The 12,367-nt window shown below is 35.6% G+C and overlaps 1 protein-coding gene across 2 annotated transcripts in view; it reads left to right on the top strand.

Moving 5' to 3' along the window:
• Positions 1–10,666, top strand: part of LOC121424534 — a 43,702-nt gene extending 33,036 nt beyond the window's left edge. For both annotated transcript variants that reach the window (XM_041620250.1, XM_041620251.1), the window contains 8 exons: positions 1,230–1,387; positions 1,800–1,892; positions 2,540–2,798; positions 3,208–3,342; positions 3,889–4,065; positions 4,827–5,005; positions 5,806–5,983; positions 6,522–10,666. In XM_041620250.1, the coding sequence (XP_041476184.1) occupies positions 1,230–1,387; positions 1,800–1,892; positions 2,540–2,798; positions 3,208–3,342; positions 3,889–4,065; positions 4,827–5,005; positions 5,806–5,983; positions 6,522–6,847 (1,505 nt within the window). In that variant the 3' untranslated portion in view covers positions 6,848–10,666. The remainder of the gene's footprint in view (positions 1–1,229; positions 1,388–1,799; positions 1,893–2,539; positions 2,799–3,207; positions 3,343–3,888; positions 4,066–4,826; positions 5,006–5,805; positions 5,984–6,521) is intronic.
• Positions 10,667–12,367: the final 1,701 nt, after the last annotated feature.

Raw genomic sequence — 12,367 nt, 5'->3', positions numbered from 1 at the left:
TGTAGCATCATGACAGTGATGAAGTGGTTGGGATGGTTAAAATGGCGGCCAACTGGAGTGTCCAGCTTTGCTGTGTTGACGGTGGATCTGTGCCCGTAGAATCGTTTCTTGAGTGTGGTCTTGGTTTCCCCTACGTATTGTACCCTACAAACTCTGCAAGTGATGAGATATACAACATTAGTGGTAGTGCAAGTGATGTTGCCCTTAGTTCGGTGAGAAAGGCTGGTAGAGTTGCTGGTGAGAGTGTCGCCCTCGTGAATGTGTATTTCACATATAATACACCTGTTGCTGGTGCATTTGAAGGTGCCATGCTGTATTTGTGGACCGATTTTGATTTTTTTTCTTCCATCGGGTAGAGCTGCGTGAGGTTCACCAAACTTGTATATAAATTTTGTCTGAAAAATTATTTATGCTAATTTATGCAAAATTTATTCATTAATCACAAAAAATGTTTTTTTCTTCATTTGTTGATCAATTTCAATTTTGTTTGCATTATATGGTAGCTCGAGGTGGTGATACAAAATTTCAACACAGAATTTTGAAATTCATTAAATATGCTAATTTATTCATATATTTTCAAAACTCACAAAAAGTACTTATTTATTTGTTGATTGATTTTGATTATTTTTGTTCCATCTGAGAGCTACATGAGGTTCACCAAGGTTCTACACAGAGTTAAGAAATTTTGACTCGAAAGTTATTTATGCTTAGTTTATATGAAATTTATTCATAGATCACAAAAAACGCTTCTATGTCATTTCTTCATCAATTTCAATTCTATATCCTCAATTTATGTCACCAATATAATTCACTACATTGTCAACTGGGCTGAAATTCAAATTGTGTTAAATTTCATTGCGAGATGCTGGATGAGCTCCACATCATTGATGTGCTAGTTTAACATTGCACTCTGAGGGAATTATGAGTGGCAAGTTCTATCCTGAAACAAACTGATAGATTTAAAATTTAGTTCTGTATGATTTAACAATCACATACTTATGAAATGTTAATTTATTTTTTAAATTTATATTTTGATAAATCCATAAAGCTAAATTCCTGACAAATTATGTCAAATCTTTAATCTACCATCTTTTATATTAATTGTAACTGCCACTCTAGTACTTCACATATGACTTGATGAGGTGAAATTTGCAGGTGCTAAAGATGTACATGTCAAACTTAAATGAATCCCATGTCAATTAGATCATTGTATTTTGTTGTGCTTTAAGATGGTTTGTTCCATCGCATCTTGACGCGAGCAGTCCGCTGGAGCCAAGAGCAGGGCGGTAGGGAGCCTCGTCTGTTCTTCAGACAAGCTCGCTTTTTCCTCAATACTGAACATGATGCACTTCTTGAGATGGCACCTGCTAGGCTAGCCAGAATTAAGGTAAGTATTATAGATCTACTTGAACAGAATGGTCATGAATGATCACAAGATGAAATTGATAGAATCCAATAAAATAACATCCCAAGTCTCTCAATTTTATGAATGAATATTATGCGGCTGATGATTTAAGTAGAATTTGAGCAATTGCTCACTTTTGAGAAAAATATGCATGACATTCTGTCAAAAAGTCTTTATTCAATGAATCATAATTCACAAGCCTATATGTGCATATCTATGTTGCTTGTTCTCATAGCTAGTAGTGTTTTGTGTTGCTTATTCTCATACCTTAAGTGTTTCTATACAATATTGTTTCTTACAGGTTATGATGTTAAGTGTTGCTATAAACTATTTTTGTTTCTTATAGGTTATGGTGTTGAAGTTTTGCTATAAAGTGTTGGGTTGTTTTTTGCAGGTCATGGTGTTAAGTGTTGATATATACGATGCTGAAGATCAGAGAACAGATGTAGCTAAAAGAGTGCAGGCCAGCCAGGAAGCATGTGCCAAGGTAGGCTTTCTGTTTAGCTGTATTGCAATAACATTTCCAGAGCAAAAAGTAATACAGAAATTCACATGTGACATCAACTATGAATACGCGGTCAAAAAATTTTGCGCGGCGAAAATATCGCGCGATTTGTTGAGGGGGGGCCTCCGAGGCCCCCCGGCCTAGATAGGGCAGCATTAAAACTTGAATAACTATTTCATCATTTGTAAAAAGTAAATGTAGAAAAGACAACATGAACCTTCAGATCAGCATGGCCAAAGCAGTAACAACTAAAATGTGTCATAGTGCTAAATTTATTACATAGCTCTACGCATGTATATTAATACATGTGCACTCAAACAGCATGCCCACATGAAATAGGCAGGCCTGGTTTTGACATACAATGCTTACCCTGTTCTTATAATGATCAATAGTATTTATCATCATCAATCATTTTCTTTATTGCAAGCTGCCCAGGTTGCACAAGTTTAAGTATTTAAAATTCTCCTTATTGCATATGAAGCAAATACTTGGCCATATTGACTATCGATAATAAAAAGATTCCTTCCAAGTACAAGGATGTGCAGTGAATAATTGGTGTTGTAGTTATATCCGAGGTGATTTGATGTAGTAGACAGGATATTGAATTGATTACATGTATCTCTGCACAGGTTCGTCACTTCTTAGACAGTACTCTGGCAGACCTTCGGCAGATGTGCATGAAGAGAGTACGTTACCATCTTGTTGTTGCGTGCCCCTGCAACCGGCGCTGCCTGGCTCATGGGAAACAAGCTTGCCAAGAGAACAATTGCCTCCATTTCTTAAACCTTGAAGAATGCCTTACTAAGAAAGTTGTGATGTGTGAGTCAAGACGGATCAGAACCAATGTCTTTCAGAAGTGGTTTCCTTCAGAGAAAGCAGCTCTCCCTGGTGAGACCCTATTGTATGATTTAATAAGTTGACAAAATAAATGCTGTAGACTAAACGAGTCCAAGTAGTATAAGACAATGTGTAGTATTAACCATGGTGCAATAAACTTAGACCAAAAATCATTGTACTTTGCTATACCTGAATAAATATGGGACCGTTTTTTCAGTCTCCTGACTTTGTCTTTTTTGATAAACTACTGCATTGATGCTAGAACAAATTGGTATAGCCACTCTAGTATAAGGACTATCTAAGGTGAAGAAAAACTGCTTGTAGAAAAGGGAATGTTTGGCTGTTTTAATTAAATTTAGAACTTCAAATAAAGATTTAGATGAGGATCTCCTGATAGTCAATCTGCAATCAATACATCTTTACTTTTCAATGTGTTTTCTCTCACTGTTTGACTACACAGCCCCCTTGCCAGTCAAAGTGAGTACAACAGATACCATCAAAGAGGAGGATGTACCATCATGGGTTCGTGTAGCAGCTAAACTACTTAACTCAGGAGCAGAGAATGCTGACTGGCTTTCATTGGCCTATAGGCTTGGTATGTCACCGAGTGCTTTCACCAGAGAATATTGAACATTCATAATTGTAGAAAATAAACATCTGCAAGCATGACTGGTGATTTCGCCCTCATTACAGCCCAAATCACCCCTAAAATTCCCCAAAGTTAATGCTATGGGGGGGGGGGGGGCACCTATTCTAGAATCACCACAAGTTCTGCCACAGAGTTTAGAAAATCAATAATCTGTGTGTGGCATAGTGTTTATGTTTGAATTTATCACATAATTGCGTTTGCAGAAAATTATTTTCTGAAATGGGAGAAATTACTTTCCAAAAACTAGCATGTGCCTATTTTTTTGTGAGCTACTGAAATCATGTTTGTGTAGTGTTATATTGAAAGTAGTCATAGTTCCTATGGGAATTTCAGGGGCTCTTAGTTTTGCAGGGCTTGTAGATGCATAGGAGGGGTTGGGCAGGAGCACATTTTCTTCCAAGCACTAGTCTGAGTATGATGCACAAATGATAAAAGACAAGAAAAGACAACTTGTATGAAAAAATACCCTGTTCATGTATTTTTACCATGTAGGATACAAGAAGGCCAAGATACAGAAGCTTACTGAGGATGAACCAAACCCTGCATTATGCATCCTACTTGACTGGTTCCAAACCAGCGGCAATACAGCTCTATCAGTTGAGATGCTTCTCTCGTACCTAGAGCAGATGAAGAGGGATGATGTCATAGAGGTCATTCAGAAAGGTCAAGGTATGCCAGGCCCTATTTCATTAAACTTATCATCAGTCTTATAAGCAGTAAATGGTAGAAATATATGGCAAAACTCATGATACCATTTAATGTGCGGATTACTGTAAATTTTAACTTGCCTTTGATAACAAGCTTCTAAGAAAGAGGCATGGGTTTTATCATTTTAGAAATTTTTGAAAGATACATGTACAGTAACCATACTAACCAACCAAATGGAATATACCCCTCATAAGCATAAATGTGTGTGCAGCTTCTAACAGAATAAATACTGTACTTCATGGTCATGATGAGTGAGGTATCCTGTTATATTCTCTCCTTATTCTTCAATTGATGTTTTAGTTCTAGAAAATTGGTGAGACCTATTATTATTAATATAATAGTAATAATAATGATTGTCATAATTATTATTTACACGTACCAGAGATGCCAAGTTCAAAGACCAGCTGTGCGTGAGATTTTCTGTGAATCTGAGTGAGATCACAGACATTGTGTACAATGTATATGGGGATAGGCTGTGATAGTTGCGTGAGACGGAGATTTGAGGGGATGAACAAGAGTCCAAAATGCTTGAGTCTCACGCATAATGCGTGAGATTTGGTAGCTCTGACATACTTCACTCTTTCCAGAATAGCCCAAAGAGCTTACAACAAGAAAAATTATGTTAAATTATGAAATGTAATATTGCAATCATAAAAATCTGGATTAATTTGTCTTCATTTGGTGTGACGTGAGCTGTGTATTATATTGAATCTGCATTGTAGATGTGAATAAGGCGCCCCCTACAGTCTTCATCAGTTACAACTGGGATATTCAGGAAGATGTGAGGAATTTAAGAGATTACTTAGAACGGACTGGTTTTCCTTGCTGGATGGACATTGGTCAGATGGGAGGAGGTGACCAACTCTATAATAAGATCTATGAAGGCATTCACAATGCAAAGGTAATATATGAATATATACTGTATGTATGTTTGGGTGGCAGGTCCACAATCTTGAAATAGAAAGGGCACAAAGAGCAAATATGAAACTATAGGGGGGCGCAGATGACAGTTAACTTAGATTTAATGAAATTAATATGCATGTTCAACATAAAGGGCTGGATTTATCACTGTGAGACTGTATTAATCTGTTACCTGAAGCATACCGTTATGTATGAAATGATTAAAAAGAATAAAAAAATGCACAAGGGATAATAGGCATGTGACCTTTATGTGAATATTTCATTAGTAAAAAATTTAGCCCATTTTCTGAACTCGGTTTCGATCTAAATTCTGGCCTAAAGTTTTAGTCTGTTTTTATGATAGTCCAGTGGCCAGGGATGGAACCGAAATCTTTTCATGAAGTTGGCACTCTACCAGTGAGTGGTGGTCATCTTTGTTGTGCCATTTACATTATTGTTGAAAGTCATCTTTATTATCACCATTAATTATATATAGTCCATTGTGATCCAGTGGATTAATCTACAGACTCTGAAACAGAGGGTCGTGGGATCAAATCCAAGCCATTGGGTAATTTCCTTCAGCAAGAAATTGATCCATAGTACCGCACTCAACCCAGGTGAGGTAAAATGAGTACCTGCAGGAACATATTCCTTCATACGCAGTTCGCATAACACTGAAGCTTTGCTAAAGCCAGGGTAATTATTGTTATTGTGCTTAAAGACTTCTGATAAGAATGTTTTACTAATAAGCAGTATATGAGCAAGAGTATAACTTTGATATTTTCTTCCATGTTGATACAGGTGTTTGTGTGCTGTATCACGCCTCATTACATCATCTCAGAGAGTTGTAATCGAGAGTTAAGCCTTGCTGATCAGCTCAAGAAACCTATCATACCTATCATCTTTAAGAAGGTTCCATGGCCACCTCCTGGGGGTATGGCCCTCATTGTATCTCAGCTCATCTATGTTACCTTTGATGGTAAGTCAGATTCTAAAGCATTGCAAAAAATAGTCTTTGTAAGAAGGTCTCTCTTTCTTTGTTATGTATCAATATGCAATGAGAAATCAGGTTCAAGATAAGTAGGATTTCAGCATTTTATTTGTTGAGCCAGCTGGATTAGAGTACATTGTCACTGTAATACAAACAAGGTCTCGTTTATATGATATTTTTTAATGCGCATAAATTGTGACTACGTTACAAATCTAGAGCAACGCAATGTGACTGTCTAATTTATGATACTTGCATTTACATGTCTGCATGATACATGTACCTATTATATGTTCTTGACAAATTGGATGCTCTGAACTGTCTCAGTAGATAGAAACTTCTTTTCCATTTCATTATACTGCCTTTGCTGCATATGAAAAAAAAATCAAAATGCCAAAAATAACAGCGAATTATTGTGCTGAATGGGCCCCAACCATGCAAATATCTGTGTGCTAAAATGTTGGCTTACACTGTGTACATGTACATACAATTCAATGAAATTGATGTGATGACTTTGTCTAAATTTTAGGGGTCGGAGGTCATGGAGGGTCAGGGGTCAAGGCTGATAAGGAGATGAAGTACCAAGATGTGATTCATCAAATCACACGCTACACCAAACCCATCCAGGTGGAACCAGCCGTTAAGATTGAAGACTCTGCCGTTGAGATCATCACAACCAACAACTCCAGGTCAGGTGACTCTACAACACCTCAGAGTCTACGTAGCCCAAGCAGAGGGGAGTCCCTTCGTACCCAGAGTAGTCTTGGGAGAGCTAGCCTTGGTGGAGGTGCAGGAGGGCAGAGACAAGCTCAACAGGTGGCAGTTACCAAGTGTACAATCTGTGCCATCCTTTGAGAACACTGATCAAGCAGGTCTTAGGTACACAATGATTAGCCTTTGTCGTCAAATTTACTATTATAGTTTCTTGATTTGCTCTAATTTTCCCTCTTTAAGTTTCATATCTGAAGAGGGTTTTATACAATGTCAATGCTATAATTTGAAACATAGATTCTTCTTCGGGAGAAAAATTTTAAGCCTTCAGTTTTCCTGCATCAAATGCTTGATTACAAAGAGAGTAGAAACACTTATACTATTTTTTTTTAGATCTTAAGATTTTTTTCCATTCTTGAAAGAGACATTTGAATATCGAGAAATTCAATTTAGTTACACATTAAGATCCATGAATCATTTGACTTAGATTAGTGTACCTTTGGCAGCAAAGTCCAAATGAATTTGATATATAGAGACTTAAAATGGAACAAAAATAAATGTCATACTAAATGAAATTTTACATGTTAACCCTTAGTAGGATTGGCTATTTTAGGAGATCATATTGCTCAGAGGTTCCAGTGAATATCTCCTGTGTATTTTCTTTTATGAATTCATTATGAATTTCTTTGCATTTGGACCTTTATATTATATGGCTACACTTTTGTAGCAATGAAAACCTTTTTATCAATACATTTTTTCTATTAATGACAAAAATAATGCATTCCCTAAATTTATATTAAAAGCAGTTGTACCTTTATTGAAATTTACACAAAATTATGTTTTTGAGTCATTTTTGGTTTCACGTGCAGATAAACTGCATATCTTGGCTTTTCAAATTTGATGTCAAATGTTGTGCAAGACTTTCAAGGAAAAAGTCAGGAGATGTTGCAAATTTTTTACGATTCAAACTTATTGTGCAAAACAGTAAGGAGTGAGAGAGCCCTTCGTCAGCCTTCTTAGGGTTAAAGACATTTGATTATAAGATCGGGAGATTTATATTCAGTATGATTATGAGATCCCTAATGTTATTCATTGTGTTAAATTCTGAAAATAAGATTTATGTGTAATAGGAATTCTAATCAACTCGCCGTCCAATGAAATAGGCTAGTGAAAATTCTGTAAATAGTTAAATCATTTTCTGCTATTTATTGTCAATATATTTCTATCGTACTGAAATGCAGTGTATAAAATCAGAGTGATATTTTGAAGTGATTTAGAAACTATTTAATGGGGAATGTACATTTCCAAATAATTTGTGCCTATCTTGTGATAATTGGGATATATTCATACTGAATGTACTACATGTATTTAGTGTGTTTTTATTCTATTCACTTGTCTAAATGTGCAAGTGATATGAAAGCAAGCTGAGATCTTTTTTAGAGAAGGATTACAAAATTATAATATTATGTGTGATTTAAGTGTGATAAAAGGACCTTGAGGCTTTGGAATTCATGAGATTTGTAGTTTTCTGTTTGTCATTATCATGCTATGACATACCACCTCCCTGATTCATAGTCAATTTAAAAGTATTCATTTGGATACACAAAAATCTTTGTATAGCATGGGAAAAGAAATTGTTTTGATGCTAAATAATCCTCAGATAATGATACAGTAATAATATGGACCATTTTTATATACCACAGTTACTACTCTACTGCTCTTGACACTTGGTATCATATTATTATCCTGGCTGTAGCAGAGCCGCCATATACAGGTGTAGGCCATCAAGCAATAGAGGAATTCCTTTTAGCCAGTAACCCATTCACTTCAATTTGGTTGAGTGTAGCACAGTGTGGGTAATTTTCTTGCTAAAGGAAAACATGCCCTGGCTGAGAATTGAACCAATGTCCCCCAGATTGGAAGACTCGTGTCATAAGACCACGACACCCTATCACATGCTTTGTTGTGATCCAGCCATCCTTATGTGTAGGAATGCCAGTGTATAATAAAGTTAGAGAATAATGATAGATTACAGCATGGATTAGTGTTTTGGCTGGGATCAAGTAATAGGTTTTTGTGGAAGACAATAGTCACATCCTGTCATTAATTGATCCAACAGGATCTTCTTCTGGAAACAGTACAGTCCACTGTCTGGTGTATTCTTCTGGATCTCAACCAGAAGAGGCTTAACTGATAGGAAGTGTAAATAGACCAACCGCTGTTTATGCTGGTAATCCGTCTTTTGTTCCGAGCTACTATCTATCAATATTCCATCATTATCCTTCTCTAGACTACCCCAATAACTACTTTTTAATGCTATACCTTAAAAGCTCACATATATCAAATGATCACTCTTTAAACAATTAAATGACTATGGGTAAGGGTGGCAGTACTATTTGCAGATGATTTGTAGTTGCATTTAGCTATGCAGATTATCTACATGTAGGAATGAAATGTAATTTTTAGTAGTTTAAAGATCAGGTAGACCACTTAAAATTTGTATTTGATATAGAATTAAATTAACAGTTTTGCCATGTTTGAAGTTAGAAAGTCCTTGTAGTGCAATACTGTTTGAGTTTTACATTTACTTTATCTTGTTTTCATTTCTTATATAATTGAATGCTTTCCACCTTGTTACATGTTTCTTGATTTTCTTAAGTGAGTGATTTTAAAATGTAGTTTGCATTCAGTCAACATATATTATGGTAGTAATATTAAGATTGATATTTTTATGCATATGAGAGCCTACTAGTCATTAATGCACTTTTCGTACGAATCTGTTTTAAAAAACGAGAGCCATTGGGGAAAAACGATTTCCCCCAATGCAGTATCAGTCATTTCCAAGGAAGGTATTCATATAGGCTACTCCTAGTAAACTAAAACAAGAAGTATAGCCAAATGCAATTGCAGATATGAACAGATACATGCTCACCTAAGCACTTGTGTAGTTATTGGTACTTAATTCACGTCTTTTTCATTGGATTTTTAATATTTGTGTGGAAAGCCACCATCCCTTTTTACTCAAGCACAGTTGCCCCTTTCATGTGTATTTCCAATCTATATTGTACAGAAAGTGCCTATCTGTTTCATGTATACAATGCTTTCAATTTTTTTTGAAAGAAAATACTTATACATATTTATGGAATACAGATCCTTTGACTATTCTTTGCAGAAGTTTTACTGATTTTTTTTTACAAAATATAAAATATGAGTCAAAGACGATTGAGAAAAAAACTGCTTGTGTCACCTTGGTACAGTATGACCAAATATTTATTGTGCTTTCACTGAGAGCAACTTTATTTTATTTGATACATGTATTCTCTATACTCTTGTGATTGGGTACAATATAAACATGTTCTTGTAGTGATGTGTGCTATGACAAAATTAATATTATTGATGTGATGATGCATTTTGACAATGTAAAGGAGACATTGAAACTATTATGAGCATTGGTGGATCCAGGCAGGGGATGCCAGCCCTCTCTTTATTTCAAGGATCATCCATTTTAACATATAAAGTTATTTATACAAGCCAATGGAATAGTGTCAGCCGATTGCTTAGGAGCAGATATGTGCAAAAATTCCATTCATGTAATAGAGTTATAATAATCCTGCCATTTGATAGTGAAATTACATATTACAGACAGAAATTCATTTTTTAAATCTAATTTTGAATGTGTATGCATGATATATACTCTAAATCATTGTTTAAATATTCATGAGGGTATGGTATAATGTATTCAGAAATGGAGATTGACATCTAGGTACCAACTTTTTATTACCAGAGGGGCAAATAAGTTGTGTATAACTGTATACGTACTTTAGACTTGAAGGGTATGATAAAATCTCTGATCTCAGTTACCATGACAACTGGTCTACAATCAAACCTAGGTGTCAATAATGATATAAACAGATTTTTAATTTAAAAAAAAATAGAAAAAATCTCTCTGCCCAATATAATTTACCAATATAGGATTTTCCTTTAAGGAGAAATGTATTGATTATGAATGTGGTCTTATTATATATCAATGGAAAGGTAATGATTTGGGGATTATCAGTGGGTCATTCAAAAATACCGAAAATAATACAAGAGGTGAAAATCGCCGATTAAAAACGCTAAAATGCCTCTCCGAAATATGCCTCGCATCGGTCTCTGAATTGACTGGAATTTGATGACGTCACTGTCTGTACGAGAGGCGTGATTGGCTCTCCCACGTGAAGCTCCACTTGCATATTAAAATTAAAATTACATGTAAAACATGTGTAGCTTGTATGTCACTGCAAACAAACCATCTCAAACATGCACGGTACGTACCGGTATTCCTTCCTTGCTCGCCTTGCTGATTGAGAGCTGTGCAACACGTGCATAGATCTATTCTCTCAGTCAAGGCGAGCAAACAATACGGCATGTGTTGTTGTGATGGTTTGTTTACGATCACATATGCTACACAATGATGGGGATGATCTTTTACATCTAATTTTAATTTACCTCAACGTTTTCCTTCAAAAAAGGTTTTATCGTAATTTAAAAAATGATAAAGAGATGTTACTACATTTTTATATAGATAAATAATTCCCTGAGTTTCGTAATTTTGTCAAATTAATGAGATAAAAGTTACATCTAACAGAACGAGTGACGATCTATCCCAGCCACATGAAGTTTATCGTCGGTGCATATGCCATATCGTCTGCTGCTATTCGTTGAGTTGATTTGCCTTCAGGTTCGGATTATTCACCTGTTTGTAAGTACAGTTATATCATTCCTTCTTATGATAGACTCTGTCTGGATGTGGTTATTCATTTTCATGAATTCAATTTTGCCCGCGCTGTGTAGCTAACACTTCCAGCTGCATGAATTGTTAGCGAATCGGCATGTACATGACTTGTGATGTGTTGCAAGTTGAATTTTCATGATCATCATCATCGGCGTAATTCCCCCAATTTACCTCCAACTACGTCACTTTGTTGTTCACTTCATCATCATTCTGTTCATCTCAAAATCATCAATTTGAAAATCCAAATCTAGATAAAATTCTGGGTTTTCTTTCATTTCGGGATCGCCAGGTATTCAGTGACAATGTGGAGAAAACGTACCCTCGCAACAGGTTTTGCATGCAAGTGGAGCTTCACGTGGGAGAGCCAATCACGCCTCTCGTACAGACAGTGACGTCATAAAAAATCCCCAATTTCGCGGACGTAATTCTGCGTGTTTGAAGCATTCAGAGAGAGAACTTTAAACTATCAATTAACTGAGTTTCATCGGTCTCCATGATAAATGATGTACACCATCGTGTTCTCCTTATTTTCTCCTTTATTTTGATATATGATTCTCCATTTTACGATTTTCAATATATGATTCTACTTTAACCATGTAATTATCCATAGTAATTCTGCAAAGGATTTGAAAGTAACTTACTTTTGGTGGAGAGAGGTTGTAGTGTTATCACTTATGATATAACTCAGCATCCAATTTACAGTTAATTTCCCGTTAGCAGATTTTGATTTTTCTTACGTGTACTTACAACTGCAGATATGAATGGGCATTCTATCCAGTACATAACATTTTAACTCTGAAGAAATAAACTGCCTGCATTAATCTCAAATGTACATGTAGGTCAATGTATATAATATGACCAAAAGTATGATAAATACATGCATATACATG

The sequence above is a fragment of the Lytechinus variegatus genome, chromosome 11 (genome assembly GCF_018143015.1).
Source record: "Lytechinus variegatus isolate NC3 chromosome 11, Lvar_3.0, whole genome shotgun sequence".
Classification (NCBI taxonomy): Eukaryota; Metazoa; Echinodermata; class Echinoidea; order Temnopleuroida; family Toxopneustidae; genus Lytechinus; species Lytechinus variegatus.
Note: the sequence above shows the minus strand (reverse complement) of the source record. Positions and strands in the feature narration are given on the sequence as shown.